Source organism: Struthio camelus, chromosome 19 (genome assembly GCF_040807025.1).
Source record: "Struthio camelus isolate bStrCam1 chromosome 19, bStrCam1.hap1, whole genome shotgun sequence".
Taxonomy (NCBI): Eukaryota; Metazoa; Chordata; class Aves; order Struthioniformes; family Struthionidae; genus Struthio; species Struthio camelus.
This window is the reverse complement of record NC_090960.1, coordinates 8,054,940-8,081,178: the sequence shown is the minus strand read 5'-3', so window position 1 is coordinate 8,081,178 and position 26,239 is coordinate 8,054,940. Positions and strand designations below refer to the sequence as shown.

At 48.9% G+C, this 26,239-nt stretch overlaps 1 protein-coding gene across 1 annotated transcript in view; it reads left to right on the top strand.

The window, feature by feature from the left end:
* HID1 (HID1 domain containing) overlaps positions 1-26,239 on the top strand; it is a 31,309-nt gene that overhangs the window by 2,522 nt on the left and 2,548 nt on the right. The window contains exons 2-18 of the mRNA XM_068913259.1: positions 5,587-5,736; positions 8,319-8,489; positions 11,033-11,146; positions 13,989-14,095; positions 14,584-14,700; positions 15,880-16,102; positions 16,575-16,631; positions 16,728-16,868; positions 17,285-17,375; positions 18,022-18,173; positions 19,447-19,525; positions 20,187-20,351; positions 21,569-21,796; positions 22,294-22,427; positions 25,048-25,128; positions 25,500-25,591; positions 25,964-26,122. Coding sequence (XP_068769360.1) covers positions 5,587-5,736; positions 8,319-8,489; positions 11,033-11,146; positions 13,989-14,095; positions 14,584-14,700; positions 15,880-16,102; positions 16,575-16,631; positions 16,728-16,868; positions 17,285-17,375; positions 18,022-18,173; positions 19,447-19,525; positions 20,187-20,351; positions 21,569-21,796; positions 22,294-22,427; positions 25,048-25,128; positions 25,500-25,591; positions 25,964-26,122 — 2,261 coding nt within the window. The remainder of the gene's footprint in view (positions 1-5,586; positions 5,737-8,318; positions 8,490-11,032; positions 11,147-13,988; positions 14,096-14,583; positions 14,701-15,879; positions 16,103-16,574; positions 16,632-16,727; positions 16,869-17,284; positions 17,376-18,021; positions 18,174-19,446; positions 19,526-20,186; positions 20,352-21,568; positions 21,797-22,293; positions 22,428-25,047; positions 25,129-25,499; positions 25,592-25,963; positions 26,123-26,239) is intronic.

Here is a 26,239-nt window from a genome sequence, read left to right as displayed (position 1 = left end):
GTGGAGCCCAGAACTGCAAAGTCAAACCAAGTGTGGACAAGAATGAAACTGGCTTCACTGATTTTTAGTTGCAAGAGAGAAACTCTGAAGATGTAACAGCATTACAAATGGGAAATCACTTCAAAATGACTTCAGTGATAAAAGATGGTGGTAGGAGCTGACAGAAGGTATTTGCTTATGCTACAGAGGTATAGTGAATACCACTGTACCTCCACACTTGGAGAAATGGAGTTGAAGATTTTTATATGATATGTATATTACTTTACACAAATTTATAAGGCCTTTTAATAATCTCATCCTTTTTTTTCTGAGGATCCTTGTGTGCTTTTCCGCTGTGAATGCGTTCACCCACCCAAAGTACCCACGAAAATGCTGCCTATCTAAAGGGTGAAGGGAAACATGGGCTGTGAGTATGGCACCAAGTCAGCAGCAGAGCAGGAAACTGAAGCTGGGAGCCTATTAATTGCTAGGGAAACATATGCTTTCTTTTCGCAGGCAGTTGGCGATTAAACAATTTCAGCAAGCAACTGATTGGAAGATATGAAATACCTGATCTTGTGAACCAGCTTGTTACATTTCAGTGCTAGCTGCGCCTCTGTTTTTAAAGAGGCGGAGAGGATCAAACAGTAGGGATATAAACTCCAGCCCTTGCTTACTCCCTGGTATGCGGCTGCAGTATCACAACAGGTTGTTAATTTGAGCGTGCTGAAAGTGTATCTTATGACTAGACAGAGACCAATTTCTTAGTAGCCTATTCTTGGAAGTATTCAAACTTGATTTAAGTCTGTTGGCTTGGTCAAAAGCAAACTTGTTCGTTACAGCTTTGCTTTTAAGACAACGCTTTACACAGCTGACTTTTATCCTAGCCTTTTCCTGCCGGACTTCAACAAAACCCGTTTTCCAGTTCTCCTTTCAACGCTATGCGATGCTACCCCCTGCTGTGGGAGCAGAAAACTGGTGAAAGGCTTATTTGGAGTCTTGCCTTGGTTCTCCTTTGCTGACTGCAAGGATCCTACAGAAAAGCCCACTTCTACTCTGAAAGTCATGTGGAGCTGCTGGCCTTGGCAGAGAGGATCAAATGTTGTTACTTATTAACATTTTGAATAAATCTGTCCTCAGACTTTCCTTGTGCGCAGTGACTCCAAAACAGGTTGTTAAAGGTGCATGAATTGCCTCAAACTAATCAGCTGGCCGGACAGGGTTGCCAGATTTCTTAGAACTCAATTAAGTGCTGCATGAATGACTCCGTGGTCATTACACTCCGTAGTTCTGCCTCATTTGGGTAGAAAGGAGCGCGCTGCTGTTACATATTATCTGAATTTCTATGGTAGTGTGGCCAGTAAACCGAGGTTGGAGACTAAGGCACTGCTCTGCTGTCTGGTGACAGAACAAGGAGAGTCCTTGCCCCGAAATGCAATCTGGACTGACAGGATGCTTGTTTGGGGTGTTAGCTGGAAGCCAAGGGTGAACGCAGTGAGCAAGACTAGTAACTGCTTGCATCCTTGGTTCTTTGTGGACGCTTTGCAACCACCTTAGGGGTGGTTTAAGATCAGCCCTGGGGTAAGGACCCGTTAGAGGGATTGTTGGGAATAGGCATTCAGTGCAAGTGCAGAGAGTCCTTGGTTGGAAGGACGGTGCAAATATGCACCCTGCCCAAGTTTGTGAGGGACTGTGTCTGAAGGAGAAAGCAAAGGTGATACTAGCTTCTGGCTGAGGAAAGTAAAAAATCGGGGGGGGGGGGGGGCGGGCAGGCTGTGCCTTGCGACCTTTTCCTGTTTACAGGACATTGTCAGCTCAACTCTTTTCCCGTTTCCTTTGACGTATCCTGTCTAGAGTTTGCGTGTTCAGGGCTGTGATTCTCCGTTCAGTAACTGGCGAGATGCTTGAAATCTAACTGGCTTCCTTTTCTGATTCCTGCAGCGTGTGTGTATGGTGCGTTTCAAAGAACCCCAAACCTGGAGTTTGCAACCTTGGAGACATAATGACTGCAGGTGCTCAACGGTCCAGTCTTGCCTCTGTGTGGTCAGCATACAATCAGAGGTCTTTACACCTTGCCCAGGTGAACTGTGGGCAAGAAACAATCAGCTTCGTTGCCCACTCTGAGGTGTCACATCACAAGTCTGTCCGCTGTGGTCTCAGCAATCGTGCTGTGCTAGTCGTCTCCTCCCTTCTGTGTGGAGACATTGGTTTGGGCAGTAGCATGTCTGTCTCTGCCAGTTAGTGTCTAACTTCAGCAGCTTCCCCAGCTGGGTATATGGGGGCTCAGGAGCTTCCCATTGCTCTCCAGATGTCCCAGTTGTGTCTCCAGAGGAGAACTGAGCTACTGGTCCCTCACTTCTTGCTGCAACAGTGAAGTCTTTGTTCTCATTGCATTCCTGGTGCAGATCTGCTCTTGTGCAGTGTTTTGGAGGTGCATCTGGCTTGCTCTTGTCTGTGTGCTAGCACATCTGTGCTAACCCAGAGGATCTGAAGTGGCTCTAGCTCACAGTATTGCTGATGAGGATTCAGCTCCTTGTGAAACACTTATTGCTAAAGCACTGTGCGCGTGGCTGAGGTTAGCTGCGGTGCTGTGGGATTTGTTACTGCAGCATGTACAGTACCAGCGCTTGTAGATAACACTTGGTAAAGTTTCATAGTGAAGAGATCTATGACAGGTGAACAAAACTGTTCTAGATCACTTCCCTTCTCTGTGAGCTAGGTACAGGGTGTTGGTGAGCTCAGCATGAGCAAATGGATATTTAGATTCCCCAAAGACTTGGTGTGCAAAGTAGGATCAGCATAAAAAAATCCAGTAGTGTTCTATCAAGGAGATGAATATTATGTAGCTCAAGTAGCGTCATGATGACAGATTATTAATTAAAGCCCAGGGGCTGCAGGGGTGTGAGTGAATCAGTCAGTGCTGAATCCATGTCCGGGGATTGTATGAGGGATACCTACCGTCTGTTGGATGAGGAACTGACTTGCTGCAGCTTTTAGAAATGGAAGAAATGGCGTTTCAGTGTAATCTGCTTGCTAAGATGGCAGCTACGATGTTAATGTAACTGCAGGATCCAATGCTGCAGCTTGGGTAATTGCTGTTGCGTGTCTCTCTCTCTCTCTCTCTCTCTCCATGTAATTTTAGTTGGACACAGTGCTCTTCACTCCATCTTTAACTGCTGTGTTACCTCGTGTAAAATAGTGTTCAACCTCTAAAGAGGCTACATGGTAATGGTAGGCAAAGGGATCTGTGTATGCTGGAGGGAACTGGTTTTCTCCTTCCCCTCCAGATGAGGGCAAACCATTATTTATGTATGATCTCCAATTAGCAGCAATTGCTGCTCACTGTTGTCAGTGGGAGCGGCTGTGGAAGGTAGCCGGGAGGTACATGTGGCAATTATCCATGCGGTTGTGGTATACGATTTGAAAGGTGGTATAGGAAGTGTAGGATGTTTAGTGCATTACATAGATTGGCTTTCCAAATACTTGGATCTTTTGGAGGAGTGTAATTGAAGATTAGATTTGCAAGAAAGTTTTGCTTCTGGCTCAGGTTCTGGAAGAGCGCAGCTCTCTCGTGTGTCGGGAGCTAAATTCCCCTGAAAATCAGGCTCTAAGTGCCTGGCTGTTCCTACGGATCCCCTCTGTGGAGCTGTGCTCTTGGATCCTTTGGAAAAAGTTTCTCTTCCCTTGAAAGGGGTCTGGTGTGAGCTTGCTTCCTAGGCTGGGTGCTAAAATGAAGAGTGTTTTGGCACTAGAGCAGTGTTTGAGGAGATACTTAAACACTGTGTTTTCTATTTTTTTTTTCCCCTCCCTTTAAGAACTGGGGAGTAGCTTAGGCTGATTAATTGCATGGCAGGAAGGAAGAGGACAAGTGACACGCAGTCCTATGGCATTGGAGCGTTAAGGAACAGAGCTGTAGGACAATAACCAGCTCTACCAGTTTGGGGGCAGCCTGCCTGCTCCTCTCACTTTCTGGCCTTTGGGGTGATAGTGACACATCACCTGCTTGCTGCTTATGGCTGTTAATTCAGCAGGTGTTTCCTCTTCCTGAGGGGGAAATCCAGCTTTGAGTGAGCTCTTCTCTCTGGAGCCGAGTCTTGGCTGCACTTAGGGACGTATCGCAGAGCTGGACGAGCTTCTTGCCTGCCACAGCAGAGCTGGGAGTGGGCAGGAACAGTTTAAATTAAACATATGTTCATTTTTTTGCTCCCTTCCCATCTGACGTGATAGACCTGCCCGCAGTGCTGATTATCGCGGTTAGCAAGAGCTGCTGTTTGCTTTCGAGCCGCTGCACATCAGCGGCAGGAGGTTCCCTCTTGTCTCGACCTGGCAGTTGGGGGTGTTCAGCCGGGCTGGTGTTTTGTCCCGCTGAGCATGCCTCAGCAGGGCCAGGGAAATCCCTTTGAAACCACTTCTGTTTTCCTCTTCTGAGTGAACTTGTGGACCCACCTTTTTCACACTGCATCGTATAAATACATGGGAAGGCTCATGTCCTCCTTATAGGAGGATCCTTGGGCTGGATGAGCACTCCCAGCCTGTGTTTGGGCACTGCCTATTTCTTGGCAAGTATCAGTTTTTAGATGGGAAGAACCATGCTCAGTTATAGGCTGGCTGAAAAGTTGAGTTGTTTCTGACAGTTCAGAGCTCCCTGGCTTTGGATGCCTGAGATGTTGTGTAATAGAGATGCCTTCCAGAGATGCTAAAAGAAACAGAACTGGCTTTTTTTTTACTTCTGGGGGAGTGACAGAATACTTATTCTCACACTGTGGGAAGGAGACAGTAGTGCAGGTAGGAGGAAGATGTCTGCACCTGCAGAGCCAGCAAGAGTAGCAGAGAGGTGCGTTCCCAGTCACAGGGGGATGGGCTTCTTGGGCAGTGGGCCTGAAAGGAGTTAGATTGCTTTTTTGGTATCGCAGCCTTCTCTTTCCATCTCTCCCTTTGGCTTGCACGCTTAGTGATTTTTTTTTTTTTTTATTTTTTTATTTTTTAAGAGCAAAGTGTTGGCAGGGACCAGCTGCACTGAATCCAGTTCCCTATAAATATTTGATTCAGGAAGATCAATTCTCTTGCAGCTGTAAGTGCTCTGGGGTGGGTCTGTCAGTTCCGGGTGTCTGTTTGTGCCCAAATGTGAGATATTCCTGATTGCTTCCCTGAGGCTTTGGTTACAACAGATGCAACTCCAGCTCCTGCTCAGGCCATCCTTGGCATGCTTTGAAGGTCACAGGATGCATGACAGGAGCCTGGCCCATGCTCATTCAAAAATACCTTGTTGTGCATGTCCTAGGTTGCAGACAAGCAGGAGGCCTTGTGTATGTCCTGACTTTGTGAAAGACGCGGAGGGTTCCAATCTGATGCAATTCGTCACGTAAATGTCTTTCTGATCACCCCTATTGTGGAGGGATCGCTTGATTTGGGAGGTCGAATCAGCCAAGGCTCCGGTAACAAAGAGGTCGAACTATAAAACCAGTGCCAGTATGTGTTCTCATTTACCTTCCTTTAGGTACTGCCAGTGCTGGGGTGACCCAGGCCCTGAGCCAGTCATAATCACTGATGTTGGGATCTCACAGAACAGCAGCTCTGCATCTGTAACTGCTGTTTGTCTTTCCGCAGCCTGTGGAGGCAACGGATGATGCCTTTTGGGACCAGTTCTGGGCAGACACAGCCACTTCAGTGCAGGATGTATTTGCCCTTGTACCAGCTGCGGAGATCCGAGCAGTGAGAGAAGAATCGCCTTCAAATTTGGCTACTCTGTGTTACAAGGTAAGGAGGGCATCCTCTTCTTCCCTGGTACTGTGCTCGAGGAGGGGGGCTGTCCCTGGACTCCCTGGACTAAGAGTCCTGTGGCTCCCAAGGCCCTCTTATGTGAGGACTGGAAATTTTAAGATGTTCAGCTAAGCAAAGTTAGGCTAGAGGTGTTGTGGTGGCTACTGGCACTCCCGGCATTTGCCAAGCTCTGGCTGCTTGCTTGGCTACCAGTCATGCCCACCAGGTGATAGCGGCACATTGGTGCTGAGTATGGTGGCAGGTACCAACTTATTTCCTTTCACCCCGTGCTGTGCGGGCTTGTCCCTGTCTCCTCCTCATGCTAACTCTCAGCCCTTCCTCTCTTGGTTTACCACAGACCGCAGCTGGCATTTGCTCAGTTCAGAGCCTTTTTCCTCATGTGCGGCCCCCCCCAGCCCCAAATCGTGCCTGAAATGTTGATTGCTTCCAGCTTAGGGAACTTTATAGCAAGGCTGCATATATGTGGTGTGACTGGTGCATCTGTTTCCCTGTCTGTATCTAACTGCTCCTCACTGTGTATAAGTTTGCCTCCAAGCTCATAAACCCCAGAGGGATGTGGATTTTGTCACTGTAAAAGTCCCTGGATGAAACTGGGGGAAGTCCTAAGCCTTGTCTTCCTTCTGCTGTTACATCAGCTGCTTCTGGTATTGCCACGTCCTCATGGAGCACAAGGGACGCTGACTCGCGTTTCCTGCTCTGCCAGAACTGGCAAACTGTCAAGCTGGTGTGCAACGGCTGAGGCTGCTGAGGGGACAGTCTGGTGAGATTTACTCTGCCTGGGAAAGTGCAGGTGTTAATAACACTCTTGATTTGAATCATACAAAGATCAACCTTGAATTTGGAGTGTTGGAAATATGCAGAATGGTATTTGGCAATTTTCAAATGGCTGTTGCTTTAGTGTTTTTCTTTCCTGCTCTACAAAATGCAAAAGAGCCCTGCTGAATCATACTGTAGGTTGCTCTAACTAGGTATCTTTGCCTCAGACAGATGCCTGTAGTGGATGCCTCAAGGAGAATACAAAAATGAAGAAATATGAAGCGGTCATTTCCTGGTGCTGGGTTCTGGCAATCAGCAGCTTGGGAACTGAGAAGGGCTTGGAGACCTGTATCGAGTGTTTTTTAAAAAAAACAAACAAACAAAAAAAACCCCTGTGTCCTCTTTTCCCAAAAAACAAGACTAAAATCTGGACTGTTCTCCCTGTTGGAAACAGATGTGTTGGGAAACTTGTCATGGCAGGGTTGTTCATCCAGGAGCCCTAGGTCTAGGTATATCGGGGCAGAAAAGTGCGTGGGTTCCTGCAGCGCTGTTGCCAGGCTGAGGGCGCTGACTCGCGCCAGGTGCAGCGTGGCGCTGGACTTAGCAGCGCTGCATGTTTGTGAAAAGCCTAACAACATGGCTAAAATGTTGTTTGCAGTCATGTCTGGAGACTCGACCTCCACTGTACAGTCATAAGCATGCCCAAAAAAATATTAAAGCTCAGTCACAGAGCAGTGCGTGGACAGGCTGAGAATACACAAACAGCACTTAAATACCCATTAGGCAGTGACGTAAACTAGCAGAGTCAGTGACCCAGACAGTCTGCTATGAAAATAAGCAGGGACACATGGCCTCATGAATTAAAAATCTGCAAGGTAAATCCTTGGTAAATGTTTCAGCTTTCATTCCCCCCCCTCCCTATTCCCTCAGGATCAGGGATTGAGAGGAAGCGGTGCAGGTACAGGGGGAAAGGAGTTGTTTTCCTGTCTGGTTAAACGCTTCTGCCCCTGCCTCCTGGGGCTGTGGTTGCCATCTGGTGAGACTTCCATCACTGTTATGAAAAACACAGTGCGATTGCCTCCTTTGGCAGTTTCAACAGGGATCAAATGGACTGTAGAGACTCAACCCAGAAGCTCTTTCCAGGGCAACAGTCCTAGTCACAGGATAAGCTGGGGAAACTTGGGCCGCCACCCTCCTGTGCTGCGGTGCAGCAGGGAGCTGGGCCTTGACAGACTCTTCTGGAGCCCTTATCCATAAGCATAGGCAGCATCTTTGCTCCCACCTCCCGAGTCAGGAGAGGTGCCTGCTATAATCACAGTGGTACATACAGATGCGTCAAGCTTTGTGTTTCCATGTAATTGTCCCCTGCTCATGCCTCGCATCACGCAGCGCAAGGCTGCTGCCTCAGTCCTGGCCCATTTCATGCATGACATGCGGCTGCTTAACCTGATCTATTCTTTGTGGTATGTGGTGTTGTGGAGCAGGGCATCCATGAGAAAGGATATGCCCCGTGGCCCTTTGTCTCCCGTGACCTAACACCTGTGCCACATGGCATACCGTGGCATGCGAGCTCTCTTGCAGTGGGAGAGTAGAAATTCATGAGGGTCCGTTTAAGATTATTAACCCTATTTCTACATTTTTCCAAACAGCAACACAGACACTTTACTGTTGAACTCAAGGAAAACAGGCTCTAACGCCGCTTATAACTCTATGTCAGGGTGTCACCAGTAGAGCAGGCTTGCCCAGCTCTTGCTCATGTGTCTCCAGGCTAAAGCTACCTGCTCTGGTTTTGTTTCCCTCAGGCCGTGGAGAAGCTGGTGCAGGGAGCAGAGAGCGGCTGCCACACGGAGAAGGAGAGGCAAATTGTCTTGAACTGCTGCCGGCTCCTCACACGTATCCTGCCCTACATCTTTGAGGACCCAGACTGGAGAGGTTTCTTCTGGTCAACTGTCCCTGGGGCTGGCCGAGGAGGGGTCTGTCTCTTGGCACTTATTCTTCCTTCTGGAGAGTGTGTGTGTGGGGGGGGAGGTTGTGGAGGGAGACTCCATATGCTTCTGGGGGCACCTTATTCCAATAGTATCTATGTAGTCAGAAACTAGGTGGCACCTTCTAAGCTGATTTCTTCCCTTTGATTCTGGCTGCTGTTCTCCTCTGCCTCAGCTACCTTGTCTAGCTCAGGCTGCTGCATCTCCTGAAGTTTTCACGTGGATGCAACCATAAGAGAGAGCTAGCAGTGAACAGTGCAAATAGTGCTGGAGAGGCTGTCGGCATCACATCGTGACCCAGTGCCCTGTTTATGAGCAGAGTGATACAGTTTTAACTACGGGCCTAGCCTGGTAGGTGAAGACCAAGAGTGATTAAAGAATTAAAGAAGTGGGGGCTATTTCTGGCTCTGTCACTGACGTGTATAACCTCAGAGGAATCTCTAAACCTCCCTGCTTTTCTCTATCTGGAGAGTGGGCACAATAGTGCTTTGCTGAGTCGCAGTGTGTCGTGGTAAAAGTGCTTTGGGATCTTCTGCAAATGGGAGCGTGTGTTGCAAGCGTAGTTGAGTTAGGCCAGAAATACGCGTTTGTCTGCTTGTTCCCCCAGCAGCTGGCTCGTCCTACATGGAGAGCACTGTGCTATGAGTTTGAGCGTGCAGGCCAGCGTGGCTGAGCTCTGTGCTGAAGGAGTGGTTTTGCCTGGGTGTTACGTGGACAGCACTGTTTTGGAGGAGGGCTAACAGGGATCGACAGTGGCAGGTACAGCATGAACCTTGCGCTGTCTCTGCCTGTCACCTCTAATCTGTTTTGCCTGAGGCTGCTTCAAGGGGAAGTTCTGAGTGGTGGAAAAGGAAGTCTTTGCTGGCTGCTCTCTCTGTTATGTGACCTTTGCAATGGGGAGGGTGTTTGGCCACCCTTTCATCCCCACAGGGGCTGGGGAGTGCCTCAGAGGCTAAACAGTGGAGGAGCTGAATCCAGCTTGTTTTGGGGAGGATGACAGCAGGGTGCTTGGTTTTCAGAGCCAGCCAGGCTCTGTTACCAGTGTTTCTACTTTGTGCAGCAGCTGGAGGAGAGAGTTTCTTAGCCTTAGGGTGGTGGGGTCACCCCGAGGCGATCCAGCTCAGCAGCATCGTGCTGGGGTGGGAGCTCTCCCAGTGCGTTGTGCCTCCTGGATGTTAGCGGGGCTGTTGCGGTTCAAGGTGCAGAAGCAGCTGCAAGGCTGGTTGCTCCCCCCTGTAAGGGCTGAAGGGAGCATGAGTGTGGCTGGATGCTGGCCCTGAAGCAGGGATACTGGGCTTAGACAGGGACTGTATTTGTACACGTGTTGCTGTTTTTAGGAAGAGAAAGGATGACAGTTCTTGAAAGACAGAAAAACCCTTCAAGAGATCTCTGGGGAATGGGGTGCCCTCCCTGTTTTGTACAGATCTGTTGGCTTCTTGTGTGCCACCCATCTTGGATGTATTGATACCCAGAGCCTGCAGGGACTTTTCCTGGAAGCTGAGGCTATGTTAGCATAGACTGTTCTTAAAAAAAGAAGTTCCCTGGGACCCTAATGCTTTTTCTTTCATCTCTGATTGCCAGCCCAAGTAGAAGCATCCTTGCTACCTGCCGGCTCCATCCATCCTCTCTGGGGCCTCTCCTTTACATCCAGGATCTGTTTGACGGTGCTTTTCCCAACAGATGTCAGAGCCACACAGGCTATTATCTCCTTAGCTGCCTGCTGTGGTTTAAGAGCCGTGTGTCATGGGCCGGCTGACAGAGGCCTGGCTGAGATAGATAAGCCCCTGCCATTCTGGTCCCTGCCTTTCCCTCCCACAGCAGCGTGTGCTGGGGAAGGCCGCGCATCCAGGCTGCTCTTTGACAGGCAGGGCCAGAAGAGGTTTCCCTTGGCAACAGCTGCAGAGGAGTAACACCGTGCATGATCCGAGCACGATCGTGCGGTACGACTTTGAATGCTGGAGAGAGCAAGATCCCCTCTGCTGCCATGCTGGCGCTGCCGTGGCAGGCTGAGGCGGCCTTTGCTGAGCAGGGCGCCCGCTGCCTCTCCTGTTCTGTCCCCTCCAGTTCTAGGCAGCCCACACTGGCCTTGGAGAGGTTTTACGCTTCTTCCCACTGCTGGCTGGCTTGTTCCTATCCCCAGCTCCTGTGCACTATTTCAATCACCTTCCACGCCCTCCTCTCTGTAAATGGCTTCCTTTCCTTTTGTCCTCAATAACCAAGCATCTCCATGTGGCAAGGTCCAGTGCAACTCTTCTGTCTTCCCAGCGTCTCTAGGCCTGGAATCCTTCACCTACTCAGTTTGACTGATCTCATTAAAGAGCTTGTTCCCCACGTAGTCATCACCTCCCAGGGGCGTTTCTTGCCTCTACTGGGTGGATTTTGTGTGTTTCTCCTGCCTGTTCCTTTGAGAGCTCTGGCCTCCCTTTGTGTTCATGGGCGATGTGCCTTCTCTTGCTGTGTTATACTACTGCTACTGTATGTTCTTCTCTAATCCTGGATTGACAATACTCTTCCAAATTTCTCACTTTTAGGGGGATGAAGACGATGAAAATGCCCGACCACTGGCTGAATCGTTGCTTCTTGCTGTCGCAGATCTGCTCTTCTGTCCTGACTTCACTGTGCAGAGCCATCGGAAGAGCACAGTGGTAAGTCGGATCACAAGATTATCCAAGCAGCTTCCTGCAAAACGGAAGGCAGGAAAATACTGTGTCACTGAGCTTGAACACACAGTGACTAACGCTCTTGGACATTTTGGGTTGACTTTGTGGCGTTTGTGCCTTCTAAAACAGATTTTTGATTTGAAGCAATCCATCATCTTTTTAACCAAATCTATGACTAAAGCCAGGGCCCTTGTGCTAAAGGTGAGTGATAGGATAGGACATCAAAGCAGCAGGATAACCTCTGCTTGTAAAATCTATTGAGAACCTGCAAAAGGAAAAAGCTGTGGAAATGAAAGCATTATTATGTCTTTATGCTTTGTGTTCAGAGCTTTTGTCTTGTCTGGTTGGGGACTATCAGAAGTAAGCTCTTGAGTTCTTCGGAGGTCGGTCTAGGGGATTCCTAGAGCAAAGAAACCACTCTTAGAAACGTCTCTCTTGGGGAAACAAAGGGAGCCTGGGGCAAAGTGAGCAAAGACACAAGTGTGTGTTGATACAGGAAGCTTCTCTGTGCCTTGCCTGGCTCGTGATATTGCTGTGAGCGTGGTACAGGCTGGGGAGAGCCACAGGAGCAGGGAGTTCTGGGACAGCTAAGTGAGTCCTAACTGGAGTGGCTGTCACTTAACCTGGCATTACAGTGCACCTCTTGGGGAAAACGTGATCGTGCTGGCAAACCACCACTCTTTTTTTGTTCCCTGGAGAGCAGAGACCTTTAACGCCTTGCTGTTTTCACTGGCATCTGGCGCAGCCTGGGGATGGAAGTAGTTCTGTTTGCCTGATTGCAGGTGCTGTGACATAAATGAGTAAACAGTCTCTGCTGTGTCTTCTCTCCTTCTTCATGTTACTGCAGCAAAGACAAATGTGTCCGGATCTCCATGGCCTGTGTCTTTACTTCAGAGGAGTTCTCTGAAGCAGGGATATCAGATGTGCTGAGGACTGATTCTGGGGTATCTCCCCATCTCTCGCTTTCTCTCCCCCCACCTTGTGACCTCCTGCTGTGGGTATTTATTGTAGGTCCAGTCTATAAACAAAAGTGGGCAGCCCTTCTATTTGATATAGCTGTGAGGTAAAGATTAAAAAAAGAGAGAGAGAGAGGCTAAACCACTGTGTACTTTGACTGCAAAATTTATTGACACACCTGAGCATTAAATAGCTGGCTCTAATTTTCTGGATGGTGGAAACAGAGTTGAAATCCGTCACCTGGGGATGAAGGAGCAAGGTGGGATCAGAGCTACGCATGTGCTAGGGGTAGGTGGGAGTGTGGCTGAAACAGATGGGAAAGTCTCCCCACTGCACCTGTGATTTCTTTCTTGGCAGCAACCAGCCTGACTTTCTGGGGCTTTGGGCAAGTTGAATTTTGCAGTGGGATGGTGGGTGCTCTGTGATCCTTGCTGTCTGCTGCCTGTGGCATCTGTGGCCTGCGTCTAGATGTCTTCCCTCTCCTGGTCTGACCTGTGCTCTTGGGTTTGACTCCTGGTTAAGAGGAGAGAGATGGGTAGAACCACCTCATGCTCATGGCAGAACTGTGTATAGCCCCAGAGCCACAGACCGTGGTTGATAGCTCTGCCTCAGCAACTGAGGAAGGAGGAAGAGTGAGTGCTGGGACGAATGCACAGAAGAGACACCTGGCAGTGGCTGGTACTCTTTTGCTGTTTGTTCTCCTCCTGAAGTCAGCTCTGGAATTGTGGCTAGAAATTGGGTATCCCTCTGTCATGGGAAGTCTGTGCCTGTGTATTGTATCGTTTACCTGCAAAGACCAAGCTCTTTGAAGGCATCAACACCTGCTTCTTTAGGCCTGAATAGGAGCTATAATGATGGCTAGTAACATGCTATCTCCTCCTAGTGTTTGTGCTCCGTTGCACATGGTAGAAACAGGTATGTGGCTGTAATTGCATTTCTTTCCATGAAATCTGTGCCTGAAGGGAGATGTTCAAGACTTAATTGTGAGGGAGATCTCGGGCACTCTGATCTCAGAGAGAGTTGTTAGGAGGGGCTGGGTGAGAAACCTCATAGCAGGCAAGCACTGACCTATCTGTAGGAGGTGAGTTGGAAGGCAGGAAAAGCCTGGACTGTGGAGGAAGTTGCAGTTGCTCCTGTCTCAGCAGTAGCTGCTGTCAACATGCTGGTGTTATGGGAGTCATGATTGGGGCGCTAAGGGTGTTTTGGCTGCTCTTGAGCCCCACTGTCTTGAGGTCAGCACCTTTGTGGGAGGGAAAAAGGTTATGCAATGGGAAGCCAAAGCAATTAGGAACACAGTCCCTCTGAGCTGCTCTCCCTGAGTGCAGGGAGGGGAAAAAAAATTCACTTAATTAAACCTCTGAAAAAAGATGGCCAACGTGTGCCAAGTGTCCTTGATGTGAGTACATTCATGTAGGCCCTTGCTCCCAGCTTTTCCTGGAGGGGAAACAGGTAGTTTTCAATGCCTGCTTGTATCACCTAAGCTGCTTCAACCCTGACCTGACTGGCCATGACAAAGGAGAAGGGCAGGCTGCTGGGCTTCATCTCCTCAGGCTAAGAAGCAGTTGGGAGTAGCTCATGGCAGGAGCTGGACCTGTTGGTGTCAGGTGACCCTTCCCAGCCGAGATGCCTAGCGTTGCTCCTTGGCATGCTAGAGAAAGGGCTTCATCCTGCAAAGGTGCTCAGCGTACATTGAAAATGAGAGAGGCCCTCTCTCTCAGTGCTGCTCGCTGGCTGGCCCTGATGTGTACAGCCTGATGTCTGGATGCTCCTTGCTGGTTTCTGTGCTGTTGTTAAAGAAAGGGGCTGAGCTACCCTGGTTACCACTAGGGCTCCTGCCTCCTGGGCTCTGACCTCCTCCTTCTCCCCACAGGACACAGCAGAGGATATCCACTCCATTGACAGCTGTGAGTACATTTGGGAGGCAGGTGTGGGCTTTGCGCACTCTCCACAGCCCAACTACATTCATGACTTGAACAGGTAAGAGGGTCTGCAAGGGCAGAGTGGAAATAAGCTGGGTTTAGAAGAGGGGGATCTGAGGGAAATGGGCTCCCTTTGCTTCTCAGGATATCTGTGATTTCCGAGGGTCCTTCTATTTGCTCCTTTCTGAGCTAGCAGGGCTGGCAGCACAGAAACCGCAATCCTCCTTTTGGATTGCTTCTTGCAGTGGGATCTGGGAGCTGGAGTCTCTGCAGTGGGAGCTAGTAAAACGTTGCTGCTTTAAAATGGGCCAGGAGCTCTACGCTCTATTTCTCTTTCATAAAGCAGCAGTTCTACTGAGTGCTTTGGGCCAGAGACTGCAGCATTGCTTAAGAAAGAAAACTGGGTGCCCAGGTGCCTATGGGAAGGACTGCATAGCTGGGACTGAGCCTTCCTTAAGGGTTGTTGTGGTAAATGACTGTGCCGCCTGTGCCCTATCCCTGCTCCTGGATGACTCCAAGACTTGGCCTTTTCTTCCCCTCTTTCAGGACGGAGCTGCTTAAGCTCCTGTTGACCTGTTTCTCTGAGGCCATGTATTTGCCTCCCTCCTCGGACAGCAGCAGTGCCAACCCCTGGGTGCAGTTCTTCTGCTCTACTGAAAACAGGTGAGAGTAGAGGGTGAGGGGCTGAGTGCCAGAGGGAGAAGTATCTCCAGATGCCTCTCAAGAAGAGTGTTGGCAATTGGGGACCTTACGACTCGCTCCCTCCAACATCCAGGGGCCCTTGTCAATGCACGTTGGCTTTTCTTGCACTTTTTCTTTGGCCCTGGTTTACCTACATCGCCATTAGCATCTCTGCTTAGTTAAAAACTATTCCTCTGCAGCAAAGGGAGGGATGTGAGCGCGGTGCTCAGTGGAGTCTGATGCAGAACTGGTCCCTGTCCTGCAGGAAACGGCAAATCCTTTCCCTTGTTGTAGTCTCTGGTGCAGACGCTAGTGTAATACTGCAGAGTAGGTAGTCTTGTGGTTCTCGGTAGCAGGCGAATGCTGCCCTCTAGTGACACTGTCCTCTCTGGGACTGTCAGCTCCTCAAGTGACATTCATCCATCTAGGGCAACATGGTCCTGGCTAGAGGCACGCAATTTAGTCTTTTTGGAGACTGGAGAGCTCTGAGGTCCTGTCCCCTTTTTCAGATTGCTGGACAGGATCCCTCAGGGAGAGGCAGCACCACCTTTTTCACCTCCCCTTCTTTCTCAGTTTCAGGCCAGGAGTGCAGCGAGGAGCTGCGGTGTCAGCTCTTGTCTCTGGGCTGATCAGTTGTGGGCTTCTGTCATAGGATTAGAGAAGATACTGGTGTTTTGCCATGAAGATGGTTGTTGCTAGAAGGGTTAGCTCACAACCCCAAACAGCAAGTAATCCTTACAGACTTGACCCATGTTCGAATGTAAGACCTGCTGCGCAGGTGAAGGCATAATAGAGCAGGGCCAAACTGTTGCAATTGCCAAGCAGGCAATGTGGAGTGGGGAGGTGAGCTGAGCTGGGAAGTCTGCAGGGCTGGAGCAGTGGAGAGGCAGTCTGTACCGCTGCATTTCTGGTAGGGTGCTGCACAGACTTTGCTTCCACTCAGCTCAGCAGCTTTGCTGTCCGTGTGTTATGTGCTGGGCTCTCTGAAGACTTGAGCCAGCTGGGGTCTGTCTGAACCTGCTGTGTAGCTGTGACTGTGGTCTGCCTCTCTCCCTCCATCCTGCTGTATTTGAAATGAGAGCTTGGCCCTTCCTCTCCCTCCCCAAGGCAGTGCCTTTTTCTCACTGCTCCTGCCTCCTGAGAACATTTCCTCCTCCCCAGGCATGCGCTCCCGCTCTTCACCTCGCTCCTGAACATCGTCTGCGCCTATGACCCGGTGGGGTATGGGATTCCTTACAATCATCTGCTCTTCTCCGACTACCGTGAGCCCCTAGTGGAGGAGGCGGCTCAGGTGCTGATTGTCACCTTGGACTATGACAGCTCCACCAATTCAAGTCCCACTGTGGATGGCACCACCACTGGCACGGCCATGGATGATGTGGATGTGAGTGACACCAGAACCTTTCTGTGCAGCTCTCTGAACGCCCTCTCTCTGTGGCCCTCTTAGGTTATCTTGCATTGAACGTTGACCTGTAGGGCCCAGCCACACTCCTCTCCTTGGAGTCTGAAGTCTCTTGCCTGCTTGGTGGCAGAACCTACCCTTATGTGTGCTTCTCTGCTGGCGAGTGCTGTGGCCCAGTCCTTCTCCTTTTCTGTAGGATGCTAAACAGCCACAGGTGACCAAACCACTAGGTCTCGATCACTGATTTGAATCAGTAGCGTGCAAGGGAAAAGCCTCTGACTTTACTGTTCCCCCGAGGTACCCTGTTTCCTGGATTATTTCCAGTTTAAAACAGGATTATTCAGAGAGGAAAGTGGAAGTGAGAGATGTTAGCCCCCAAAGCCAGTGGTTACACTTGACTCCCTGAGTAAATCCTGTTGCCAATAAGCACTTTATTCATTTTCTTTGAATGCAGCCTCCAGGACCAGACAATCTATTTGTGAATTATCTCTCAAGAATACACCGAGAGGAGGTAAAGTGCTTGTGTCATGAACTACTTCCCGTCTGATTTCATACCGATTGCACTAGCCTTGGGCCCACCACAGGGTTTTTCCTGATCTGTCGACAGGATTTCCAGTTCATCCTGAAAGGAGTGGCCCGCTTGTTATCAAACCCGCTGGTCCAGACTTACCTGCCAAACTCTGCCAAGAAGATCCAATTCCATCAGGAGCTCCTCGTCCTCTTCTGGAAACTCTGTGACTTCAATAAGGTGAGGATCTGCTTATTGTCGAGGTTTGCCTCTCCTTGCTCTCCTCTCCTGGTGTGGCTCTAGCTAGACCGAGCCCTGGTAAAGGTTTGTGGGATCCAAGGCAGGTAGTCAGCAGTAGATCAGTGGTATTTGGGTCAGCTGCGCTATTCTTTCCTGGGTGGGCTGTGGGATCTGGCCCCAGGGAGAGCTTGTGACAGGGGCTGTAGCTCCCAAAGGTCAGTGCCTGAGGCAGATGCAGGAGTAGGTATTAAAATGACTCTTCAAGCAACATGGAAATAAAGGGCTGGTATCTGTACTAGCCTTTCTAACAACCTTAAGAGACTAATTAGCTTGAGGCTTCCTTGCCTTGAGGCCTGTGGATGGTGGAGAAAACCAAATATGCTTGTTGTTGTCTGAAATCCTTCCTTTTCTTCCAGAAATTCCTCTTCTTTGTGCTGAAGAGCAGTGATGTTCTTGACATCCTTGTCCCAATCTTGTATTTCCTCAACGATGCCAGAGCAGACCAGTGTAAGTTGGTTAATCTCAAAAGCTGAGGCTGTCTGTGCTTAGTAGTTGAGGTAGGATGTTTTTAAGATGCTTCCTCTCTACTGCTGAGTTGTAATTGTGGTTTGAATGCGTGTTCCTACTCATCTGTAGGCATGAAGTGGAGTGTTTCAATAAGCTAGGTGTTAATTTTTGTAATAGGCTGGAAGCAGGACATGATGTGTACTACAGCAGAGGGAAAGGAAGATCCTTAGCATATACTAATCCATTTGAGTCCTTACTTCTAAAACAGTGTCTCTGATCCTGTGAAGAGGGAGAAATGAGTGACCTGCTCTCACTTAGGTGTGAATCAGGCATAACTCCGTTGCTGGGTGGTAGGAAGGAGAAGTCAAATCTTTCCTGTTAGGATATTGCTTTTACATCCAGAAGTTAATGAAGAAATGCATGATCCGTGTGAGACTTATGTTGTACTGGCTTGAGACAGTGCTCGGGACAGGTGCTGGTGCTGGAGATGGAGAGTTCTGTGTGGGAGTGTCCATTTTTAGGGACGTTCTGCTCTATGCAATTTCCTCTTTCAGTCCTCTTGTTTCTTATTTCTCTTCTCTCCTCTGCACCATTCTCCTATTTCCAGGAGCCCACAGACCTCACCATGGTGTCTTTGTTTCTGCAGCACGAGTGGGCTTAATGCATATCGGGGTCTTTATCCTCCTGCTTCTCAGTGGGGAGCGTAACTTTGGGGTTCGACTGAACAAGCCGTATTCTGTGCGAGTGCCTATGGACATCCCTGTCTTCACAGGGACACATGCGGATCTGCTCATCATAGTGAGTACAGCACTAGCAGTCTTTTTCTGTCCTTTGTAGCTCCTCTTTCATACCCCCACAACAACTGTTTTGCTTCTTCCTTCAGTATACTGGTCCTGCCTAGATTGCCAGTCCACTGAGTAGCTCGGAAGTATGTGGGATACATCTAAGTACCAGTGGGACCTTTGCCCCCTGTTAACCTGAGATGATGCGTCTGGCAGGAGATATGTCACACAAATGATCCCAAAGAACAGGATTTGAGATGGAGCTGGACTGATATCTAAAGGAGGGTCTGGCATGGGTGGCTGGTGTCTGCTGGACCTGATTGCAGGTGGGGAAGGCAAGAGATCTGGCTGCGTTGCTGGCTCTGTCCCAAGCAAGCAGAGTTGTGTGGAGTGTGTCTCTTAGCAGTGATGCTAAGCTCTGCCCCACAGCTTTGAGTTGCTGCAAGATTTCATTCGTTCTTGGTCTGTAGTGCTGAGCGTCACAGCACTGTCAGCAAAGGGACCCCCGCATTTGGCAATACCTGCTACAGGTAATAACCTTCCTGGCACGTCAGTGCTTGTTTGTCAGAGTAGAACTTTTCAGCAGCTTCTGATAAACCTCTCCAAAAGGAGATTTCCCATTAGAAGGAGTAGGAAGAAATCCACCCACGAGGACTGTTCTTGGTGCTATCTGTTTTGCTATTACTTTCCAATAATTGTAGATCATCCCTGTGTTCTCATTATGCCGCAGGCTTCCTCTATGGGAATGCCTGCCAGAGGTGGGAAGGGCAAGATGGGAAGTGTCTGAACTGGTTGTGGGGCAGTTGAGTCTTTCCTTGTCTGAGGGTATAGTTCAGAAATGTGGGACAAGTATTTGAGTTGGATGTTTGCATTAAAATCAAATACGAAATCATTAGCTCCTTGGTATTTCAAGCAGCTGTCATTAGGGTTCAGAGTCAACACCCACTGGCGATGAAGAGGATGGTTCTTACTTCCTGATGATTTTTTTTTTTTCTCAGATTGTCTTTGCGCTCTAGAACAGCTCACAGTTGGTTTCTGTTTGTGATGTTAGAGTCCTAATCACGTCCCCAAAGAATTCCTGGGAAATGCAAGCTTGTGCTCCTGGAGTGCAAGTCTGCAGCGAGAGCACCCTCCTCCACCTGTGTAATTGTGCAGTATGCATGGCCCTGCCTAGGAAGGAATGGTGTCAGGAAGCGATTAGCATGAGGGTGGCACCAGTTTTGGTCGAGAGGGTGCTTTCAGCAAGGTACTGGCACTCCTCTTTCTCAAGAATTTCTTCCTTGCTGTAGGTCTTTCACAAGATCATAACCAGCGGGCACCAGCGGCTGCAGCCTCTCTTCGACTGCCTGCTCACCATCGTTGTGAATGGTAAGTGCCTGGCTGTGCAGTATGAAACAACCTGTAGAGGGGACAGCTCTGGCTGCTTTCACTCCCCTCCCCATGCACGCTCCTACCTCTGCCCCTTAGCATTTACCAGTGGCAGTGACTGCTGCTGGAAATGGTGACCCTTGTCCCTCGGGGCTGGAGGAGCCTGCTGAAGATCAGCTCTGCCTGCAGGAGTGGTGCCTGGGCTCAGATAGATGGGACAGTGAGGGGGACAGAGGGATCACTGGAGCCCCTCTAGGGTGGCCATCACCCAGGCAGCCTGATGAGGGCAGCAGCAGTGCTGTCCCTCTCCAGCAGGGAGTGCCACCTCCCTGCAGTGCCAGTGGCCTCCCCTGGGTTTAGTGAGTGTCTAGGTGACTCAGGTTGTGCAGGCTTTTCAGGGAATGCATCAGACATAATGTTCCTAGTCTAAAATTGCACAGTAAGACTTGAAAAACAGAAAAGCCTGCTTTTGCTAGGTGGTATCCCTGTTTAAGCTCTCGTATATTGGAAAAGGTTTCTGTGGAACCCCATCGAGCTCAGCTATTCCATGAGGTTTTCCTGAAAGTAGAGGGTGGGCAGGCAGTAAGAGGGGTGTTTTTAGTGATGTATTTATGTTGTCCTTCGGTTCTTTCCCTGATTTTCTTTTCTTTGTCTTCATTAGTGTCCCCATACCTGAAGTCTCTCTCCATGGTGGCTGCTAACAAGTTGCTGCACCTCTTGGAGGCTTTTTCCACCACGTGGTTCCTGTTCTCTGCTGTCCAGAACCACCATCTTGTTTTCTTCTTGCTAGAAGTTTTCAACAACATCATCCAGTACCAGTTTGATGGTAAGAGACTGACTGTTGTATTTAGTGGCTTTGCACTAGTTTCGTCCAACCGAGCGTGAAACTGAAGTTCAGCAAAAATCCAAAGTGATGGAAGAGAGGGAGAAGTGCAGAAACCAGCTGTATGGAGACTTGTCTAGCATTGAGAAGTTGGTTAAGAAGAAATTGGTATTGGGTTCTGTCCCAGACAGGCTGGATTAGAGCAAAGTGAAATGGCAGCTAGTTATCAGCATAGCCTCTGCCTCCTGCAGACCTGAAAATGAGACTTGAGGTGGGTAGAGGGGAAGTGGTGGGGAAGGTGACTGCTTTCTAGTGCTGGAGTTGTACCTGTCTGGATGCTGCTGTAAAACTTGCAGGCACATTGCTAGGCTTTGCAGGTTAGGGAACAAAACAACTTCCATCTCGTTAAACATTTAAAAGTGCCTCTCAGCTCTGCTGTAGTGGTCTCTGGAGATGAAGATTGAACAGCCCTATCCAAACAAAGTATCAGCACCTGTCACCTTTCCTGGAAACGCCTTACCCTTTCTCCCTTCAAAGCATGACAGCCTTGGACCTCTTGAAATAGAGAGTGAGGTCCCTTAGCCTGCTGGAAGCTCTGATTTCTCTTTGCTCAAAATTTAATGTTGTGCTTTAAAACTGCAAGTGAGGAGTGGGCGTTCTGTTTCCGTAAAGGAAACTAGCAAGTGGTGATTGTCAGATCCTAAGAGAGCCTTTGTGGCTGTGTCTCGTGTTTTATTTTAGAGTACGGTTTCGTTCTGTTCCCTGCCACCTTACAGACAGTAAGAATGTTGGCCTTTTGAGGCCTGTTTCTCCCCAAAGGGAATGCCCTGATATATTTTTTTTGAGCTCTTTTGAAGATGGAGGAATGTTGAGTCTTGACTGGCAGCCCTTCCTCCAAAATGTGTGCTAGTGCAGCTTAAACTGTACTTTTTCTTCTCGGAAGTTTGAATGTCACTCTCAGCCTTTTCTCCGGTCATAAACCTTCCAGCCTAGGAAGGATTTCACAGAATTTCCTGTACTGCTTTGTAGTGGATAAGAGGATACACAACTCCGCTCTTTCTTCCTTGCGCCGTTACCTTTATGGGTGGAAGCATGTTTCTGTGAGCTTGCAGAGTCTGCACCATCATGCTTAGCGTTACCATGTTCCCACTGACCTAGATTGCATTGGCAAGGCTCTTTGAGTCTTCCTTCTTTGCTCATTTTGTTGCTATGATCCCCAGGGAACTCAAATTTGGTCTATGCTGTTATCCGCAAGCGGAATGTATTTCACCAGCTGGCCAACTTGCCCACGGACTCGCAGTCCATCCAGAAAGGTCTGCAGCGCAAGAAGAAAACTCCTGAGCCTATTTCTCGCACCAACTCCCAGGATGGGGTCTCCATGGAGGGGTCACGGCCTGCTGCCCCTGCTGAACCAGGGACATTGAAGACAAGTTTGGTGGCTACTCCAGGTCGGTCTTGGCTCATCTTTTTAACATGAGAGAGGGTTGTTTGTGATATACAGCAGGGACTCGCCCTTTCATTGGGTGTGGGAGAGATTAAGGGCTTTCAACTGTGGATGACTTATTACTCTTCAGTCTCAGTTTCAGATGGAGCTTGCCCAAGCTGATCACAATCAGGTCTAAGTAAAGCGCAGTGAGTTTCTCTCCTTTCAGACTAAGAGTGTTCACGTGGCCTTTTGTCCCAGTTTTGACCTGTTGCCTCAGTTTAAGTATATCCATGTGAACTTGTGTTCCTGTTACATTAGGGAGTGTTTTCCCAGAGACAAACCAGCTCCTTTGGGGTGGTGGGAGCAAGGCTAGTCCTTGCTTCTCCTGGTGACAGGAGAGTGTTTCAGGTGTCAGCAGATGCACCGTGTGTGTGTGTATTGTAGGGCAGAGAAGAATACCCCGCTTTTAAGCATATTTAATTCACTTGTGCTTCTGAGCTTTTTCCCCCTTGAACACAGGAATTGACAAGCTCACGGAGAAGTCACAGGTATCCGAGGATGGGACCATGCGTTCTCTGGAGCCTGAGTCTTTGCAGCCTCTACCAGAGGGTAACCCACCCTCAGCTGTGAATGATGGGGAGCTCTGGAGTGGGGTAAGGCTAAACACTAGCATGTAGGGAACATCTGGGGTTGGTGTAAAATGGACTAAAATGGAAGACTCTGGAAGGAGAGGTCTGGTGGGTCCACGGAGGAAGGCACCATATTAGAGGCAATGTGCGCACCCAAGCTGTGTTGGAAAACACTGTAGTTTGGGAGTAGTGTTGCATCATTAGGGGTATGTCATGCCTGTGCTAGTGACACAAGAGCTAGGACACAAGATGGCCTTTCTCTGCCTTGAAGTCACTGATGGAGCAGTAGGTGCACAGGTGCAAAGGTTTGTGTTCCTGATCCGGAGGTTCACAACTCAGCTCCTGACTGCTTCCTTTTTTTCCCCCCCTCTCCTGCCTTCTGGGATGGAGAACTTGGCCAGCGTCTTTGGTTTGCTGGTGTTGTGAGGAACAAGTTGCCACGAGGGCTTTGCTGAGGTGCTGCCCTCAGAGTGGCTGCTGCTTGGCCATCTAGATGAGACAGAGCCTCTGTGCGTCGAGGCTGCACTGGTCTCCCACACTGTGGCAGTGGTGTTAGCCTCCTGGCATGAGCCATAAAACAGCTATCTTCCAATTTCAGAGGAGCAGTTGTCTTTTATTGCTCTCTGTTAACTCCTCAGTCGGTGTCTTTTCCTGTCCGGTATCACAAACCCCCAGGCTGTCTCCTAGGAAGCTCTCCTGAGGGCTGTTCTGTGTGTGCTCTCCTCCTTCAGTGGGGCCACATTTATGCACACAATGCTGCCTCATGGTTCTACCTAAGCATTTGCAGTCTGCTGAGCTGTTTCATTGGATGGAAAACATTGCATCCCTTCCCACAAGAAGCCATGATTGCCCTATGGTAAAAGACACATCTTTTCCCTAGCTTCTCCTTTCTTAGTTTTCTGTGGAATGGCCACATTGACACACCTGCTCTTTGTCAAGTGTGGAGCAAACTGAGCAGGAGATAACGGGTTGGGATGGGTTTTACCACAGCTCCTATGGACTGTGGTGGTGCTACAAGAACATTTCAATCTGTTTTGCTCTGGAAATGTTTTTGGCTGAGCCAGCACTGCAGAACTGGGGTGGAAATGCAAATATCCTGGAACACTGATGAGGCTGTGGAGCATGTTGTTTGGGAAGTGTATAAAACGATCTCAGCTCTTCTTTAAAAGTTTCTTCCTCCTTTTTTCCCTTTTTGCAGATGGTTCTGGAAAGACAAACTGTCTGGCTTGCCAGTCTCCTCATTGCTTTCCTGTGAAGTTTGTGGGCTGGTCATAGCCCTTGCCCTAGTGGCTCTCTGGCTGGGGACTGGCACTGTCAGTGAGGCTGCACATAGCCTGCTGTAGTCTTCCTTATGCTTGCCAGCTGCCTGCCTACACATGAGCTACTTGGGGATGTTAGCAAAGGCATCATCAGCTAGTAGAGCAAGCTGAAGACTCTTATGTTCTACCCTTATGTTCTGATGCTTTTTGTTGGTTCTGCTTGTGTGTGTGTGTGTGTATGCGTCTGCATGTCTGCACATAAGTCTTTGGTCCCTGTCAGGCAGACAGACAGTTGCCCCACCTGGCTCTAGCAGTACTTTTTACATGTCTGAATGTTTGTGGGACTGGGGTCAAAAAGCAGACAGGACGGGAAGAGTAGCAAAGCACTGGCTGTGGGATAGGTTCTGGGGAAACTCATCACTGCAATGGCATGGCGCTTCAGGTAGCGCACCCCTATCTCCCGGATCGTGGTGTTTTAGACGTTCTGAACGTGAGCTTTCCGTGCTCCATCCTATCTCCAACCTACTGAGTTAAGAACTTGCTGTGTATATTTGAGGACCCCCACCCTTATGACTGATTTAAGTTCCTTCCTTTATCTGTTGCAACGTTCTCCACTTATCAGTCATAACCATTTCAAAAGCATCGTGAAATGCTCAACAGCCCTCACATTTCAGCATAATTCTATCTCATGTCTCCTAAAGGTGTCAGCTGGCTGCCAGCATTTGGATGGCAGCTGGGAAGGGGTGCAGGCTGTGGGAGAGAGAGAAGTAAAGAGGAAGAGGGTGGGGTCACCTGAAGGAAGTTTCTTTTTTTTATGTTTTTATGAATTTTATTTTTAGAAGCTTGATGGGGACATGTTACTGAAGCTGAACTGGCTGAATGATAAGGTTGTAACTGCAAATGTTGCAAAATGGTATTGTTAATTTAGGCTTTGAAAAAAAATGGAATTAACAGAAGGTTTGTTTTTTTGTTTTTTTTTTTGTTGTTGTTGTTGTTTTTAAGATGAGCACCAAGAACCCCAGAGTACTCAGTATCTCTGTAGGTCTCAAAAGCTGTGGTCTTTATCTACAGAAGTAGCTTAATCTCTGCACTGGAAGAAAGAATCATGCCTGCACCCTCTTTTTATCAGTCCCGTTTAACTTTCCCACTGCAGATTGTTCCAGCAGAAGTGTCAGCAGTGGTTGCTGGAGTTGTAACCTTGCTGCAAGGTTACACAACTTAACCCCATCAAAGATTGCCACTCACTGGGTCAAGGCAGGTGGCTTTGGGGAGTGATAGGCTGGTGGGTCTGATGTGTTCTAGGTACAGGCTGAGCTTGAGCAAAGAATGGGTTGTATTTCTTGATCTTAACTGTGATTTTTTGTTTTTTTTTTTGGTATTGCTAGGAGGCATCACAGCCCCGACGGGATCGAAGGCGTCTCTCTAGTGCATCCTCCAGTGGGCAGTGGACCCCAACTCCTGACTGGGTAAGGGAAGCTGGACAAAGGAAGTAAATAACAAGGAAAAGAGTTGTGGCAGAAACGCTTTTTTCCAAAGCAGAGGCTTCCCCAGATGCAGATTTTGTCATGGGAATACCTTTGACTTGTGGTCAAAACTCTAGAAGTTCGCTACTACCTGTAAAGAAGTATTTTGTTTCTGTTTTAAGCCAATGGCCCGCATTGAGTGTCTCGTAATTCTAGTGCTGCCTGATTTGGTGAATAGCTGTGGTGCATTTAGCTTATCCACCACTGTTGTGATTTTTGCCGACCTCATTTGATGTGAGATAGTGGTGATAAACGCAGAAAAACTACTATTGCAGCCTGCGTGTTGATTTCCCTGTGGGCTTCTCCACTCACAGGTGATGTCTTGGAAGTCAAAGCTGCCCTTGCAGACAATCATGCGGCTCTTACAGGTGCTGGTCCCTCAGGTGGAGAAGATCTGCATTGACAAGTAAGTACGTTTTGGGAGAGGAAGGGCTGTGCAGTGTAAAGAGCTCTGTAAGGTTGGTAGTTTGATGGGTTTGGAGGGCCTCAAGGGGAAATCAGGCCAGCAAGTCTGACTTATTTGTTTCTGTTTTCTTGTGATGCTTTCAATTATATTTTACAACTTCAGCAGAAGAGATGTTATATTACTTGCCACGCTGGCTGTTTGCGTGGTCCTTTCTCAACTCCTCTTTCAGTGGAGGGAATGTGTGTTCCTGGTGGTCAAGGTCATTGGCTCTGTCTGTGCGCATGTGTGAATTTGCTTAAACAGATACCTTTTGTTGCAATAGGGGGTGTCTGTGGGACATGCCAAGGATGCTCCTGTTCTGTCTCTTTGCAGGGGTCTCACAGATGAATCTGAGATCCTCAAGTTCTTGCAGCATGGTACACTGGTGGGGCTGTTACCTGTCCCTCACCCCATCCTCATTCGCAAGTACCAGGCTAACTCAGGCACTGCCATGTGGTTCCGGACCTACATGTGGGGAGTTATTTATTTGAGGTAAACCAGCTGGGTGCAGTCTAATCTAATCTTTTTACAACCATTTGAGGGCACACAGAGAGTTGCATGCACTTGGCCAGCTCTAGGCTGCCTCATGTTTAGAGGACAGAAAGACAT